The sequence below is a fragment of the Lipophrys pholis genome (assembly GCF_963383615.2).
Source record: "Lipophrys pholis genome assembly, chromosome: 1".
NCBI classification, from domain to species: Eukaryota; Metazoa; Chordata; class Actinopteri; order Blenniiformes; family Blenniidae; genus Lipophrys; species Lipophrys pholis.
The window spans coordinates 33979179-33996314 of NC_137635.1; the positions used below are offsets into that span (position 1 = coordinate 33979179).

Sequence of the window (17136 nt, forward strand, 5' to 3'; positions counted from 1 at the left end):
ATTTCAAATAAGACGCAAGTCACCATTTCAAAAGAAAATGAAACCATTTATTACATTCTTAAAACAACATATAATGTATCCCATTGGACAATATATATCGAGCTGTGTGACTCAGTTACTCTTGGACTAGTAATATACCTCTTGTACATTTTGTCATACAGGGAAAGAGAAGGGAGACAAACTATTTCTGTTTGTAGTTGTCCTAATCTTTCTCAATTAAAAAAAATAGATCACTGACTTTACAAGACAAGAAGTGGAGACACGTAAAAGAAAAAAAAAAAAAAAGTGGATAAAAGACTGAGAAATAAATGAAAATCACAGCAAAAGAAACATTAAACCCCGATAATGAAATTCATCTTTAAGTCTAACTGATCTTCTTTTAACTCCTATGAATCTTAAAATTTATTGTTACAATATTAGGACAAACGGGAAGGGGTTTGACACTTTGTGAGTAACATTCACAAAAATAGAACTTACGTCCACAGTGATTATGGTTATGGGTCTCATCTTAGGTGCAAAAGTGTGAGGAGTACAAGGCTAAAAGACGACACCGGTAATAAAGGGACAGGAGATCACAGCTAGCTCCCTGAGCAGCAGGCAGCAGGTCCTCAGACTCTGCTCGAGAACTTCACAGCACCCCAAGTAAGACATTTATCATCACCGTCATCCCGTCGTTCACAAACTGTTATGTATGCACATGGGAAATGTAAACAGCTATGAATGACCTTGTCTGACAGATATGAAATGAACACAGCGAAACAGATTGGTTTGAAGTCTTACTGGCATTAAAGCCCAACTCAGGGGGGCAGCTGGTAGCTCTGTCTGGCCTTAGACTAGTGCCCAGTGAGGAAGAGGAAAGTATAAGTGCTTGATTTTTGGACATGTGTTGGGTTTGGGACTAAAGGAGCGAGAACAGCAAATGTACAAAATAATACAGTTGCCCCAACCAGCAAAAAGGGTTTATGATACATATTATGGACCATCGTCATCCCGGCATTTGCCCAACTGAATATAAGATGAGTGAAAGAAAAACTGCTATAGTACACCTATTGTACTGGCTGCTGGTTAGAAACAAGTGTGGAAACGCCGAGAGTCCCCGCTCATCATACAGTCCTCAAAGCGATCATCTGCCTGACTTTCTCTTTTCTTTAGTGTCCTTTTTGTCCTCTTGTCTCTTTAGGCAGGGGAGAGCAGCAACAGTGCAGACTGAAATCTGACAGTTTGTAATGAAAGGCAATGTCTTTTTTTTTCTCCTTTTCTTCTTTTTTGCCTTTGTTGGAGTACACTGCCTCCCCTGCTGTGCCACATCTGCAACAAGTGTCCACCCCATCGCTTGCGTCACATGGCCGTGCCATTGCTGTAGGGGCAAGACGGGGCTGTTGCCACGAAAACCTGAGAGTACTGTCAAAAGAGGAAGAATCGTCCACAAAAAAAAAAAAAAAAAAAAAAAAAAAAAAAAAAGGAATTGAGTCCAAACATGAGCTTTCCTCAAGAATCCATCTTTTGTCTCTCCTCTCTCATCAAACCACCTTTCGCTTTGTTTCGCTCTGAACTGAACACACACATTCCAACTCTCTCACCATATACTTATATAGTCATCTATTTACATTCTTATTTAAAATATTTGTTTATAAATGTGTATATAAATTAAAGATAATTTCATCTTGTCCTGTCTCTAAGTGGCATTTACAAGGAAAGGGGTGTGTGGGACTGAGGTTTCTCATTGCATTACAAGAGCCTACAAAAAAAGGCAGCACCGAACACTGTCTAAATGTCTGTGAAACTGTATTTTAATCTTGACTGATGAGTACAGTCTATACTGTGTGTCATATCATTCTTTTTTTTTTTTTTTTTTTTTTTTTTTAAATATCAGAAAATACCCTGACTCATGATCTTGGTCCCGAGGTGATGGTCAGTACAGGGATAGAATCTGTATGAACACACATGCGTATCATAGCATGATATGGTAGCACAAATGCAGAGAGAAATATTGACTAAACGGTGTAGTAATAGTGAGACCTGCTGATCAACACTACTTCATTCCAATTCTAGGTGTCTACGAGTGGCAGGGTTGTACATTCACTGTTGTTGGGTTCTTGCTTGTGCACTGGTGCTTTGTATGAGGTACATTCATAAACTGGTTGGGTGATCCAAAGAGGATCAGATAATTAACAAGTGTTAGAGCTTTGAGCTGTTACATGCTATGCGGGCTGCTGTGATATTATTTGGAGGCCCATACGCTTGTTGTTAATGCTACAATATGCAAAGGACCATGAGCATGTGCGGTCTGTAGTGTAAGGTGCTTTTGCCTGCTGGGAAAGTGGAGGACTACTTTGGGATCATGGGAGACGGAGTATTTAAAGTCCTGGATTGTCGCATCACTGCTGGTTGTTAAGCTTCAACATCTCTATCCTTCTCGGTCTCTCCTTTTGCTTCCCTACCTCCTAACTCACTCTCTCCATCCATCTTCTCTGTCCATCTAGCTGACTGTGGAGTCCGGCAGAGACAACTCGCTGCCAAACACCTCCCGGTACAGCGGTGGGAAACTGTAAGCGGTCTCAGGGTGGACCAAACGGAAAAACTCCAGTTTGTCAATGTGGAGGTTACAGATGGACTTCATTATGGGCAGCTTGGACACCATCTGTGGGCACAGAAGGCAGGCAGAGGTGAATATGTGAACGCGTACGCGTTTGTGTAAACAAAAGAGTCGTGATCGCTGGTGTTTACCTTGTCCAGTTTCTCATCAGATTCGCCATTCTGGTGCAGACTGTGCTGTAGGGCAAGGTAGACCTTTTCCTGGAGTTTCTGGACCTTTTGGCCTTCTGTGAGCCAGGGTCGATCTGCAGGAAAAGATATTGACTTCTCAGTATGGAGGCTCCCTAGTTTGTTACGCCCTAACTCGCTTTCAATTCCTTGCTGTCAATTAAAGTATCTAAAAACCTCACCAGCCACTTCCCAAGATCCTCTTGTGCATTGGAATTTGAATGAGTTTAACAGCTCAGCCGTGTCAACCATCAGAAGCGTTTACGTACACGTTCATTTTTAAGTTCTAACTTTTTCATCTGTATTTGTTCAGTTATGGTGCAGGTATGAAAGACCTATTTTATGTCACAATAGATTGTGTAAGTGTACCAGGTGGAGCAGCTAGGCTTTGAAGGCAATGCGCAGAATCAGTCTTTAATTTTAGAAGTATTATTTGAGTTTTAGGAATTTCTCCAAATACAGGCTGATGTGCATGCATTATCAAAAATACAAACAAAATAAGCAAACTGAGTAATACAAGATGCAAAATCTAAAGTTAGTGAAATAATCTGCAGGAGAAAGGAATATGTGTGATGTCTGCAGCACACTATGTTATTTCTTCTATGCATGCTAAGGATGGTCTTCAATAGTCTTTGAGGGAGAGAAAAGAGACAAAGAAGTAAAATAATCACCAGGCGATAGAAGGACGGCGGCGCTGAACAGGGCTATCTCCTCATCAGACAGCTGTAGACGGCACAGTCCTTTTCCCAGGTCACACACTGCACTAACCAGGTCATCACAACCTAAACAAACACATAGCATTTGGTAAATTCTTTGCAGAGAATAAAGCTTTGATAGAAAGGTCTGATTGATTCACTTAAGTAAGACATGCCAGGGAGGACTGATTTTGTAAAAGCACAGACTCTGTTTGTACCCACGATGAAAACTGCATTATCCATCACAGTAAATTAAATCACTGCTGTCTGTCTGACCCTCTGCAGTCAAATTATCCACATGTCAAACAAATAAACAGAAAACTGCAACTGCGTTGACTGTCATAATACATCTTTAGAAATTAGGCACCTTGGGGAATATTTCCTTAAATGGCCTTAGAATTCTGTCTACTGCTGCGTTTAATTGAATCTCTCTTTAGGTTTTCCATTAGAGTGCATTGTTGCATCGTTAGTGAAGTGCTAAAAACGCAAAAAGAGGCCGAAATTGGAAAGCAACATCCAGCTGGAGGCTTTCATTGACTTCTCTTTGTGGCTATTTCTTTTGTGAAAGAACAGCCACAGACAGAGAACTTCAATAATGAAGCAACTGTCAACATTTACTTTAGAGCATATGTCATTTCAAATATATACAAAATGAATAACACATTAATTAATGTGGTCATTTAAAATGCATTAATGATATTATAGAGGCATTCAATCTATCGAGCTTACACATGGTATACAAATTAAACTGCGTGAGAGCGTGAGGCTGTCGATCATGTAAATGTGTTACGGCATACACGGCTGCATTTTCATTCAATCCTCACCAAGCGCTTTGAAGAACTGAGCCGAGGCGAACTTTCCATTGAAGAAGATGGTGTTGTTGTTGCTGTTGAAAGCTCGACACATGCGGATAAGTAGGACCTCAAGACATCCTAAAAACGTAGCGACAGACGAAGGAAAAGACATGGAGGCGTCCAGAAATGGAGAAAGAGGCGGGATGGGGGGGGGGGGGGGGGGGGGGTGGGGGGGGGGGTGGAGGGGAGGGTAGGAAAGGTCCAAGATACTCCAACATGCACACAACATACACAAAATGTAAATAATTTTGATCCGGATTGGTGCACAACATATTTTTGACAATTATAAGTTCACAACATTTACAGAATGTAAATGCATTGTCAAATACATGCATTGTATGTCATAATTACAAATATAGGTGTTCAGCATATAATAAATAAATAAATGAATAAATAAATGAATGAATGAATGAATGAATGAATGAATGAATGAATGAATGAATAATTTTGTTTCAAGAAGCATGTTATTTTCCCCATTGTTCAAAAACGGTGTGTGTCATTTATTCCAAACAACAGATGGTTAACAAAACAAAACAAACAAAACAAAAGGTAGAAGGTTGGAGACAGAAGCACAAGGGTGGGAGCTAAAGTCAGCAAGATTTCACCTCAAAAGATTTTTGGCAGAATTCAAAGTCTTGGATTGCATTTTTTTTTTTTTGTCATTTTGGACTGTGCACTGACCTGCTTTCAACAATATGATCTGGTCGTTCTGGCACAGGTCCATAAAGCCTGCGATACGTTTGGCAAACTCCACCACGTACTGAATGGCGTTGGTGATGTGATGCGCACACTGCTGCCACATCCACTCCGCAGACTGAAAAAATGACGCAGAACAGGACGTGAGTTTCAGTCGACTTATGTCACACGGTACAACAATACGTTGCACGAAACAATGTCACTTTCATAAGTAGAACATGATGACCTACTTCATTTGTGAGACTAACCAAATATGACCACATCAAAATGAATATAAGCAGCCACACCTAACAACATAAAGAGGCTGATAAGGAGCTGTAAAGAAATTTGAATATTAACGCAAGTTAGGAATTCGAGCGCAATGTACTGTATGTGACTGCAGAAGACAAGAGGGAAAGAAGGAGCTAGACAAAAGCTATAGTTAAATGGAATTACATGAGGAGCAGTCCACTGCACAGTTGCATTATGTGAAATTGATGTTAATAGCTCACAGTTGCCATGGCTATAGTAAAAATGAAATAATGAGTGCAGCTTACTATGAGGCTGTTACACTGATGACTACACAACAAATGAATAATTAAATTCATGTTTTTTATGCTCTTTACATAGGAATTCCTGACAAAGGAGATCATTTAAAATTTGCGTAGAAAAACCACTTTGTGTACCTTGTTTTGGAAAGCCCGCGTTTCCTCGGGTGTGTACTGTGCCCAGGTGAATCTCTTCATCTCGTCAGCGCTGTACTGACACGTCTCCAAGTGAGACTTTACAATACTCTGAGTGATGTGTTCTGTAAAAACAAAACAAAACAAAACATCAGCATTGTCTGACTCTGCTTTTTTCTGTCAATTTGCTGTTTTTTTGTTTTGGAAAGAGAGAGTGGTAAAGCCCATCAGTGGTGCTGTTTGTACGTCCTCTGATCACAGAAGGGCGACCTTAAATTACTGGCTGCGTTGCACCGTGCTGTCAGTTTGCTTACCAGGGACGTCCCTGAAAAGATAAAGTGCTAATAGCCTATTTAGTCACCTTACTCCAGCAGCTGTTATCATTTTTCTACCCTCCCCGTAATTAATTTAAACCCGTCACAGAATTTAACCATCGCTTACGTTAAAAGTCCCCAGGGCCTCATTCACAGCTTTGTGCAGTTTATCGTAAGCAACTGTAAAATAAAATAGGAATGTATCCACCTCACTGTCTGCAGATGCTATTGCAAAATACCACTATAGCGTTGTGATTTGCTCTCCTTTTAAAGAGTCATTTTCATATCGCTATAAATCCTCTGTCTGTTTCATATGGCTTCGTGCCTGTTGCTTTTGCCCATATAATATCATCTTTGTCCTCTTGTCCCTGTCATGTATCACTTTGAATATTTTGTCATTTTGTCATGTCCTTGGCCTTCGTCAATTGTTCATCTCAAATCACTTTTCTGATTTTTTCAAATATCTGTCCCTATTGCACATATTTTATTTCAGACTTTTCACTTTCAAGTCAATTTCATGGTAACCAATGCTAAAAATACACAGTCAATTCTCAAATAAAGGCTTTCGTTATGGTTTTCTCCCATTATATAGGACAGTAAAGCACAGCCGTCCAATAACAACTAATGCAATGGTCTCATTTTATATTCTGAAATGTTTTCTTGTTGAAGTAGTTATTATCTATTACTCCTCCTTTGCATCACCCTTTTGCTCCTCAATTAGAGGGACTGTGAACATGTTCGGGTGAACATTGCAATTTGCCCTGAGCCATGATTTATTTTTTTTAATTGGTCTGCTCCTGCCTGTCGGAGTGGTTACAGCATGAGTTCCCCTTGTCCATCTGTGTTACTGGAGATGACAAAGCATCTCCTTGCTCATGGGACAAATGCATCATCTAACATGCTGCATCCAGCTGTGAGGAGTGAATTGTGTTGTTGCTCCAAAACCTCTGCGGTAATGTGAAACGGCTGGGAAAAAGTCTTAATATTGAAAAAAAGGGGCTTGCAGCAGGAATTTAACATCAAACGCTTGGATTGATATATCAAAACATAGAGTGCAGAGATAAAGTCAACAAAGTCGAGGTTTTGTTTTTTTTCTTCATATAGGTGCTCAAAGGCAGACATTTCAGCTTTACTTAACAACATTTCCTTCATTTTCACTACTCACCAAGGTCTGTTATTGAGCAGTCATCAGGCAGATGGTCCAGCAGTGAGTGTGTGTGTCCCAGCAGTGTGTGAGAGTGTGTATGCAGTAGCTGGATGTCGTTAGTGTCTGCCACGTCCAGCATGGTCTGCTGCGGTGAATTCTGATTGGACGGGGATGAAGACGAAGAGGAAGAGGACGATGAGTTGGAGGTGTTCCCCGTGCTGGATCCTCCACCGCCGAGCAGCTCCAGGCTGCAGTACTCGCTGGCTTCCTCGGGGGTCAGTGGCAGGTCGAACAGGTCGGGCAACGCTGCAATGTCATCCAGGTCACTCAGAGTGGAACTGGAGCCCCCGCTGCTGTAGGACCTGCTCAGTCCCTCTTCTCCATCCTCTGCGCCACCTCCACAGACTCCATCCTCCCTGGGTAAAGACAGAGTGGTCGAGCCACCGCCTCCGGAGCTGACACACTCTTGTGACTTCTGGTGCTTTTGAACCTCGGCATAAAGGCTGTCACGCTGCTTCTTGGACATACGTCCAAACTTCACCGCTGAAAGAAGAAAAATAAAATTTTTTCACTTTTAAATATTTTTTTTTTGTTTTTTAGCTCAGCCAACATCTGTGTGCAGAAGTTCTTTGATAACTCTAACTTTAAAACACATCTAGCTCACATACAATCTCTCTCCCACCCAGTCCACGAGTACTGTATCTCCTAGTCTCTATACAAGGGTTGGATGAAGGCAGTGCATCACTTTATCAGGTTATATACTGGGCTTGTTTTTGGAAGAAGTGTAAAGCTCTTTTACAGCAGTTCATGTGGAACATTACTGTGTCAGGATTGAAATTCTCTTTGCATCAGCTTTAAATTTAAAGGCATGCACAGCTTGAGCTGTCAGTAAATTTAAATTTGACTAATCAGTGTCATGGACAGGGAAGTTTGTCAAGAGGCCTGTTCTGCTTGAGCTTACCATCTCGGCTCATGCCCAAAGCCAGACACTTCTGCAGGCGGCAGTGCTGGCAGCGGTTACGGTTAGTGCGGTCGATCAGGCAGTTCCTCTGACGGGAACAAGAGTACATGGCGTTGTTCTGCTGGCTGCGGCGGAAGAAGCCCTAGACACACAAACACACACGTACATACACTGTAAATGATACGGAAACTTCAGAAGCAGTGATTAAAATGGACTTTTGGTAACCTCCTTGGCTCTCTCTTCCTGCTCACCTTGCAGCCTTCGCAGGTGATGACTCCATAGTGGATTCCTGAGGACTTGTCCCCACAGATCTTACAGGGGATGACCTCGATTTGAGCTGCAGGAAAATAATGAAAAGAGGAGTGAAAAAAATGATAAGTGATGACAGACTTCTGATTAGACAGTGAAGCTGACAATATTCAACCATACTATGTACTGCTGCCAAAGATGCTTCAAATGTTTAATATCCAAGAGCAAACACATCACTGGATATTGTTTATTTAGCCATATCCTTGTTTACAGAAGCGTTTCTCTGTATTAAATATCTTTGAGACATCTGGGGTCCAAACAACAATTTTGTTTTGAACCTTCCTTGATTTGCATTTTGACTCCTCCAAGTGGTCCCTGCTCTCCTCAAGTATAATCATTTTATACTTTTCATGTCTTTGAAGCCCTTAGACTTGTTGTGTTTTTTCCTAAGAGCATACAAATACTCCACAACTACAAAATTGAATTTCCCTTTAGTTATCTCTAGTTTATTTGGTTTTGAGCAAAGTGGAACTTCCTGTTTGCTACAAAAACTGAAATCCTTTTTAGTCCAGGCTATTTCAGCTTGTTACAATCAAACCTTGAAAAATTTTCCATCACTGTAACACAAAGCAGCCGCTAATATGGTGAAGTGTTTGTCCCTCTCTTTGACACTGTTTTGCTGACCATTTTGTTGTGCTATCATGCTTTTCCACAGGTATTAACCTCAGAAGAAATCGGGTCCTTTGTATCTTCTACAGATCCTGAAAAGGTCATCCACATGCTTTTATCTTGTCACAGTGCGACTGCCATAACTGTGTGTACTCTCTGCTCTATTAGAAGGTCATCTCCTGCCTCTGCTGATACAAAATGCAGCTGCGAGGCTCGCAATTTCTTTTTGATGGAGAAGGTCTTCAGCATTGAGCACTGGCTGTCTTATTCAAGAAGCCTTGGCAATCAGTTTTTTTGGTCACGATGTTCAGACATATTTATCAACCCCCTCTCCTGAGTTTGAAGTACAATCTGCAAGCCTGTCATCAGACCTTCTGCTTTAAAAAATGTCTTATTGAGAAGTTGAGGCGCTCATTTCAGAGTAATGCTGGCAAGAAATAATCTTTTAGTTACTGCAAATGCCAGGAAACTTTTACAGACTGTTGGATTTTCTTTGTATTTATTATCTTACTAAGAAATAGTGAAAACATGCAATAAGCTACAACAGAGTACCACATCATAAGAAAATATACATCTACTGTAATATCTCCATTAAATGGTGCAAAAGATTTAAGAATGTGTCCTGAACTTACTGCCTCTCTTTACTTTTTTCAACTGCGGTGGACTACATAGAGTACACACAGTACAGGAGAAGCAAACTTGCTATAAACTGTGTAAGTGTGCACCCTGAAGGTGGCCCCCACTAGGGAACAGAGTACACAAACAGATAGGGAGTCACATGACACGTACACAAAGGCTCCTTCTTTCTTGTTCAAGCTAAAAACAAAAACAACTTTATCATAAGATACTTGAAGAATACGAATCATTGTGACACACACGGCAGTACAGCAAATTTGTTCTCTGCATTTAATCCATCTCCAGCAGCAGTGGGCAGCCGATCTGCAGTGCAGGGAGAGCTTTCTAGGATTAAGGGCTTTGCTCAGGGACCCACCGTAGTGACCTCTAGGCAGTGAGATTCAAATGCCAACCCTGAGTCTCAAGCCCATCTTGTAGCCATTAAGCCAACATACAGGATTTATGTTTATGCTGTCCTGATTAAAAAAAAAAAAAAAAAACAAACTATTTTGTACCAGCAGATGCAGTACGGAAAAGCACTTAAGGATTGAAAAGGAATTGTTGCACTCTTAGGTACTGGAAACCACAACTTTCCACCTCTTTTTCTGTCTAATGACACAGTGGACTGTCTCGCTTCTAAAACTGTTGACTAAAATACTCCAACTGATCATGGCAGCTGCAGACATGCAATGGAAAAATATCTCCCTCCTCCTCCTTCTCCCTCCCTCCCTTCCTCTCTTTCTCTCAGGTTCCCCTCCACCCCTCCCTTCTCGTTCGATTATATAACTCTTGTCTGAGAGCATTCCTCACAACACTCATTCAGCACAGGCTCACTCTAGCAACGTTGACACCCCACCCTCTTCAGAGTCTCCCTTTCCCACTGGCTGACAACGTTCGCAGCCTTCTTGTTATTGGCTGAGTCATCCGTCACTCGGCTGCTGTAGCCTGTCAGCCCATGTGGACATTCTGTCCTACTGACACACTTTCCCACTGCAGGGGGAGAGGGAGGAGGGAGGCAGGCGCTATCCCTGCTCTCTGTAGACCAGGTTTAAGGTGGAGCGGCGTAGGGCTTAGGTTTTCCCTATGCAAAGTTTCCCTGAAAGCCTTTAGCTTGCATGGCAAAAATCAGCAATGTTACATAACTGTAAATTTAAGCAAGATGGAAACAATAACACGCCGCGCATGTATTAATTCATCCAACACGCAACACAGAGTCTCCCTGATTTCCCATGAGTCTATTTCTGTGCAGACTAATTGAAGCCTCTCTGTGCTGTTTTATTATCAGAAAGACCACATTCAGTATGTCAGTAATGACCCACACTGTATCTGGCTACCATCCACCAAAGGAATGCCAACTTTGAACTTGAATGCCAGCCATTCGGCCCCCACCGTTCTGCCCAATCTTTGACACTGAGCTTCTGCTGCAGCCAATGCTATTCTTGTCCTGTGCTGAGAGCCAGAATTACCCAGATGCCCAGCCATCCTGTTGTACAACCACACATAACATACTTTCTCAGTCTTGTCCAGCCTTCTTCTCTGACCCTCGGCCGATGTCTAGGCACAAACAGTCACACTGACAGATAAACAGCCCTTTGTTTTATCGCTGTCTTGTTCATGAAATGCTAAGTCAACTGCATTCAAAGTGCAAGGATTTTAGCAAACTAAAGAAAATATACATGAACAAAATACATCTTTGGAACCAGCAGATACTCTTTGGTCAAGGTTTTTTGGCTGATAAACATACATTGAAAAACCTTTGAGCTGTCCAACACTAAAACTGTATTGTGCTTGTCATTATATAAGGCAAGACTATATAAACACTATTGAGACACTAGGATCAACATAGCTTCTGCCTTTATCTGTCTCCAAATTGGCTTTAGTTACTAATTGATTTAATCAATAAACTGGCCAATCTCTTCAGATGTGCCAATGAAAGCGCAGCCACCTATCGGCAGCGCAGATAGACACACAAAAACAGTTGCCACACTGACACTAAAACCTTGATCAAGCCTTAATATCATTGTTAAGCCATCCTGACACACTAATCTGTAGCATTTTGTCTTGAAAAACCAAGTATGCTTTTAGCAAACATAATGCACAAGGCCTACATGCACTCCATTTATAACCCAATGACACATTAACCAAAGTAAAATGCAATAAATGAGGAGAAGTGGCAAGCAAAGAAGGATGTTTGAGTGAGGCAGGTGTTTGAGTTCTATAGGGCAGCTTTATTATCTATAGCACACACAAACCTTTTCACAAAATAAACTGGGAAAGCACACTTTAACGGTGAAGGCAAACATGTTGGCCTCTAAGTGTTTATCAGCCAGCCAAATGTGTAACATTGTTATCTCTACAAAGGCTAATTCAGTAGGGGTGGGGTAGGCAGAGGCAGAGAAAAATCACTGACTTTGTGCCTCCAACCGTTGGCTTATCTGTCTCTTCTGAGGAACGGCAGCCAGTAATTCTTAAACTGGAGTCCCCTGACTAGTGTGCCAAACAGATAGTGTGTCAGTGTGTCATTGCATAACACAGAAAAAAAAAGAAAAGAAACCCTGTACATTACACTATATACATGTAATTATGTAAGTCCATATAGGCTTTAACATACTTCACACTCTTAAAGCCGGTTTCAAAATGAGCAGACTTTGTTCTTGCATCCTTATTATGAAGGCCACGTTAACATAAGCAATGCTTATTGCCCTCCAGTGACAAACTGTACAGAAGCCAGTTTCTTTTTTCACTACCTACTCAAAAAAAAAAAAGAGATACCACACTCAACAGGAAGAAGGGGCCTTGAGCTTGAGTTTCGGACATATTTCCAACAGTGAAGCGCTTGCTGTGTAATGCCGTACAGTGTGAGGTGTAGTCTTACAGCGTAACACAAAACTGTATCACAACAACCACTTGTGGCTGGCTGTGTCGGGCTTTGCTTTGTGAAATCGTACCACCGGTAAGCAAATCATGGAAGGATATTAAATTCTTTTGCATAAGGCCTAGGCTCAGCCTTATCAAGAAAAATACATTATTACGATTTGATATGAAACTAAAATCATGTTTGCTTTCGCACCCTGAGCTCAAATGCAGGCGGAAAGCGAGCTTACTTATGACACCTAGCAGCACTGCCATCTTTAAAATACAGTCGTCAAGTTTTTTTTCTGTTTTTGTTTTTACTTTCATGATGATATGCCTTCAAAGAACAATACAACTCAGCAGTTCTCATCACTCACATACAGTCTTACTGTATGGCTGCTGGTGCAGTGAGCTCTATTTCAAAAGATGTAAATACCACTGGAGGCCCAGCTGAGGCCCAAAGAGGGGCGATTAGAACAGAGCCAAGAATTTCGTAGGACTCCTGTACGTGTTGTCAGAGTGTGACACGAGTCATGAGATCTTTCTCTGTGTCTACATGTAGAAGTGCACTCTCTTCTATCTGCAGCACAATCAAAGGAAGTGTTAGATAACCAGCCGTATCAGGGGCTCGAGAAAAAAAAAAGTCTGTCTTCATGCCAAAACTGGTAGAATGACTAAAAATGATTGTGGGTGCAAACATGTGCAAGCACGCTCAATCTGAGATAAAAACTGCTGACGTGCTTTTTCAATCAGGGAGCAACAGGTTGTGTGTCTAACCTACATTTTCAATACTGCAAAACTAAGTAAGGGCCGACATTTGTTTACATATGGATATCCTGCTAAAAGGGGAACCTCCCTCCACCAGGGGCCCTTATGCTTCTTCCTCCTTCCCTCCCTCTCGCTCACCTCTTCCCTCCACCAGTTAGAAAAATCATTGTTTCCCCTCTACAGATAAAAAGTTATCTACTGCACAACAAAAAGGCAAAATATTGATTCAGAATTGCATCAAAATATACATTTTTAAAAAATCTGAGTACTACTTGTAAGTATGCAGTAAAACTATTTAATGTGGTCTATAAATAGGAAACTAAATTGTTGGATGTAGATCTGTTGTTGTTTTAAATAGGTATTTTCTAATTAATGTGATTGCACATCTGCACATTTAGAACTTAAATTTTGAGGCTCTAATTTGTCTGGGGGAATGAATGAATGACTATCTTTGGTTTTTCACCGAGTGCACACAGCGTCAGTTAATCATTGTGAAAACCTTATTGCCCCATCGGTCAAGTTCAAGTTCAGCCCGCGTCAGGCAGAGACACGTCGAAGGCTGACTGCCTCTGCTAATATGTAACCGCACATGGTGCTGCACGTCCGGCGGCACGACGCTTCCCACAGCCATTCCCCCTCCCTCCGCTGTGAATGCTGTATAATGTTGGGTGACATAACTGGGTCAGTGGAACAGCCAGGCTCGTCTCCCTCTGTACACTCACACAGTCGACCATGCTGGCACCGCCACCACATCACAACAACAGCGCAAGTACGCAAACATTACTCCAAATCATCATGTAAAGCCTTTTATCTAAATAAACTATTCCCAAAACTCCTCGGGGAAATGTATTTTTCAAAAATGGATATTAAAAAAGTATATGAATACTAAATCTATAAAAAAAATAACAAGTCAATGATATATTTATTACGATTTAAAAAGAATGTAAGTAATCTGCAAAAGATTCACATTTTCACCGAATAAGCATCTCGTTAAGATCAGATAACGACTCGATTACATAATTGTAGTTTTGGTTAACAACAACCCCCACCAGCGCCCCTCCCTCTCCTGGTTGCATAACTCTTAACATGGTTCCTCTTGGCAAAATTTGCCGGATTACCAGGTGCGATTACCGTACATTTCTTCAAAAACAGACACATTTAGCAGCGCCAGGACTCATCATGCGTAATTACGCATGTGTGCCATTGAAAGGTTGGTCTCATTTTAGAAGAAGACTTAAACGATGATTTAAAAAAAAGAAGAAGACAAAAAACAGTCTTCGTGCAGTTACATAATAGTAGAAAGCACCTCGCAAACCGCTGTTTAGTGGTTGCATGTTGAGCTATAGCGTTTTGCGTGAAGCTTCGGGGTCTGTATGTGCAGCTATGAGGGATTATTGCGCACAGAGAGGGAATCAGGCGCACTGAACTCCCAACGCGCACGCATGTGGCTGATCCGACTGGCGTCAAACCGCAACGGTGATCCTTAACCAAGTTCATCTCAACATGCACGCATTCATTTTAAAATAATGGGGAGAAAAAAAGAACTTACCTCTCATTTTGGTGTTTCCTTTTGTCGTGCAGGTCGATAAGGACTGGACTACATGTGGTCACTGGAGGTGACAAGACCGGAGAGAATGACGCCGTGGAGCCAAAGTAAATTGGCTCTGTAAATATTAACTTAGTCCCGGTGCTAGTCGGCTTTCGCAAATCGCTGAAAAAAGAAGGGGGGAAAAAAAACTACCCGAAACTCTTTTTGTTTATCGCTCGATCAAGTCCGAGCAAAATAAAAGAGTGGAAAAAGTCGCTTTAGCTGACATCGTAATCTTGTCGACGCACTGGCGAATAGATTGGCTCAACTTTTCTTTCCTTTTTTTTTTTTTTTTTTTTTGACAGAAATGGTCCCACGATGCAAGACTGGTGTCCGGACCCCCCCTTCTTCTTCTTCTCTGTGACTCTCCGCCTGCTTTCCTCTCAGTCTACCCTGCTAACCTACTTTCTCCAAGCATGGACTCTCACATGATCTCACAGCCGACAGCTCCTCTCGCAGCGCTCGCGGGGGCGCGCACGCGCGAGCGAGTTTAAGGTGGCTTGGGCGAATGATTGACTAAATACCGAGCCGCGCTTCACTGCGCCGCATAGTAAAGTCTGAGAAAGACGACTGTAATTAAACCTCGCAGATAGTTCTGTGTTACGAAGCTCTTTTTCAACATAAAGACATGGCATCAATTAATTGTGTCTAAATAGGTGTTTTGAGGTATAGAAGAAGAAGAAGAAGAAAGCAAACAAAAGCAAACAAACAGGTTTTAAGTTTCATCAGCAAAGTGTACTTCGAATATGTACCCAACTTGCATCAACAAATAGGTTACATAAGTCCAGTTTGAGCGCTCATGCCACCTGTCTAAGTAGATTTCTTGCAGGTTTTGTCTGACAAACTCGTCCTTTTGAGAAGCCTCTCTTCCCTCTCTTCAAGAGAGCATTAAGTGCACTAAGCACAATGATTTTTATCGACTTTTTCACTGCTTTCAGAATCTCACACTCCACATCATGAATAAAGGAATACACTATCTGTGGAATTCCTCTAAATTCCCATGACTGTATGTTTATGTGGCCTTTAATGTTACTTGTGTGGTTCGGGAACATGAGCATTTCTTCCAAACGAAAACAAACACATAGGTATATTTAAGTATAATAATATGGATGAATAGATGTTATAAACCTGAGGAGTATTATTTGCACTTGAGCCCTCAAATGAGCTTTGTCCTTCAAGTGGGTTCATCTGGATTAGGTGGAAAAGGCTAGAAAATATTCCTGGATATATTCCCAGTGATTGCTCACCATTTTTCAATACATTCCCCAATGAGTTATGGAGGAGTGTGCACCCAGTGACCCTGTAATGTTTTATAAGCCTGGTTCCTGTTTTGTATTTCTGAAATGGTCATGCAAGAACCCATCAAGGAAAGGCTGTTGTAACATTCCCTAAATTTTAATTTAGAAATTGCCTTTCTCCTTCTGATCTGCAGTGAATTTTTGATATTGTGCTATTACGACGTGCCTCTGAGCCAGCTTCTAATGGACACGTCACCCTTCCGGGTTTAATAAATCCTCAGAAATGAATAAAAAGCATTTCAGATTCTGATGTAAATGGGCGCCAAGGACAATGTGTGACTGACGGTGCTGATGAAGACTTTGGGTGGGTGTTGGGATGAGGTGGGAGATGGAGTGAGGGTGTGGGAGACGGAGATGGAGATGGAGAGGGAGAGGGAGATGGAGAGGGCAAGGGAGAGGGAGAGGGAAGGGAGAGGGAGAGGGAGAGGGTGGAGGGTGGAGGTGACGTTGCTGTAGCGGGTGGCCTTATGATGCAATGTTCTGGCAGCAGTGTTATGAAACAGCATGAAGGCAGAGATTACTCAAAGTAGGTTAGTGGAGCAGCTGAGCCCAGAACACCTACAGTCACCGATTCCTTTTTTGTTTCTTTCACACACAAACACTCACGCAGCCACACACTCGCACAGACGCACACACCGAAGGATTTAGTGTGCACATTCTTTTGTTTTTCCCTCCGCAAACCCTTTCCGTTACCACCTCCTTGTTTTCCACAACGCTTATCTTTTTTTTTTTCATACACATCCATGCCTCCTTTGTGTCAGCCGAAAATAAATCATATTCATGAGATTGATGTTTTTGTTCATGCACATATTTGAATCCAAGCTGTGTCTGCACAGTTCTTCACTCGCGTCTGCTGTTTTTCCCTCTCGTTCCTCCTGTGCACATCTTCTCCAAAGCCGCTCTGTTCTATGTCTCCCCTGACAACGGCAGTGACACTTTGACCTTAGCTCTTACGTAACTGCTGTGCAGCTCGGTTAGACAGCAGAGGAAGCAGGGAGAGGGAG

At 41.8% G+C, this 17136-nt stretch overlaps 1 protein-coding gene across 3 annotated transcripts; it reads right to left on the reverse strand.

Moving 5' to 3' along the window:
• Positions 1-28: 28 nt before the first annotated feature.
• On the reverse strand, positions 29-15584 carry LOC308121603 (nuclear receptor ROR-beta-like). 3 transcript variants are annotated; one of them, XM_080482920.1, is made up of 11 exons: positions 14796-15584; positions 8344-8429; positions 8093-8234; positions 7150-7674; positions 5674-5795; positions 4994-5126; positions 4283-4390; positions 3435-3545; positions 2728-2840; positions 2454-2641; positions 29-1401 (listed from the first exon to the last, which is right to left on the reverse strand). In XM_080482920.1, the coding sequence occupies exons 1-10, from the start codon at positions 14800-14802 to the stop codon at positions 2480-2482; spliced, it is 1509 nt and encodes a 502-aa protein (XP_080339046.1). In that variant the 5' UTR covers positions 14803-15584; the 3' UTR covers positions 29-1401; positions 2454-2479. The 3 variants fall into 3 exon arrangements, with proteins under 3 accessions (XP_080339046.1, XP_080339045.1, XP_080339044.1); XM_080482919.1 differs by having other exon boundaries at positions 2442-2641; positions 14796-15276; XM_080482918.1 differs by lacking the exon at positions 29-1401 and having other exon boundaries at positions 1835-2641.
• Between the last annotated feature and the right edge of the window lie 1552 nt (positions 15585-17136).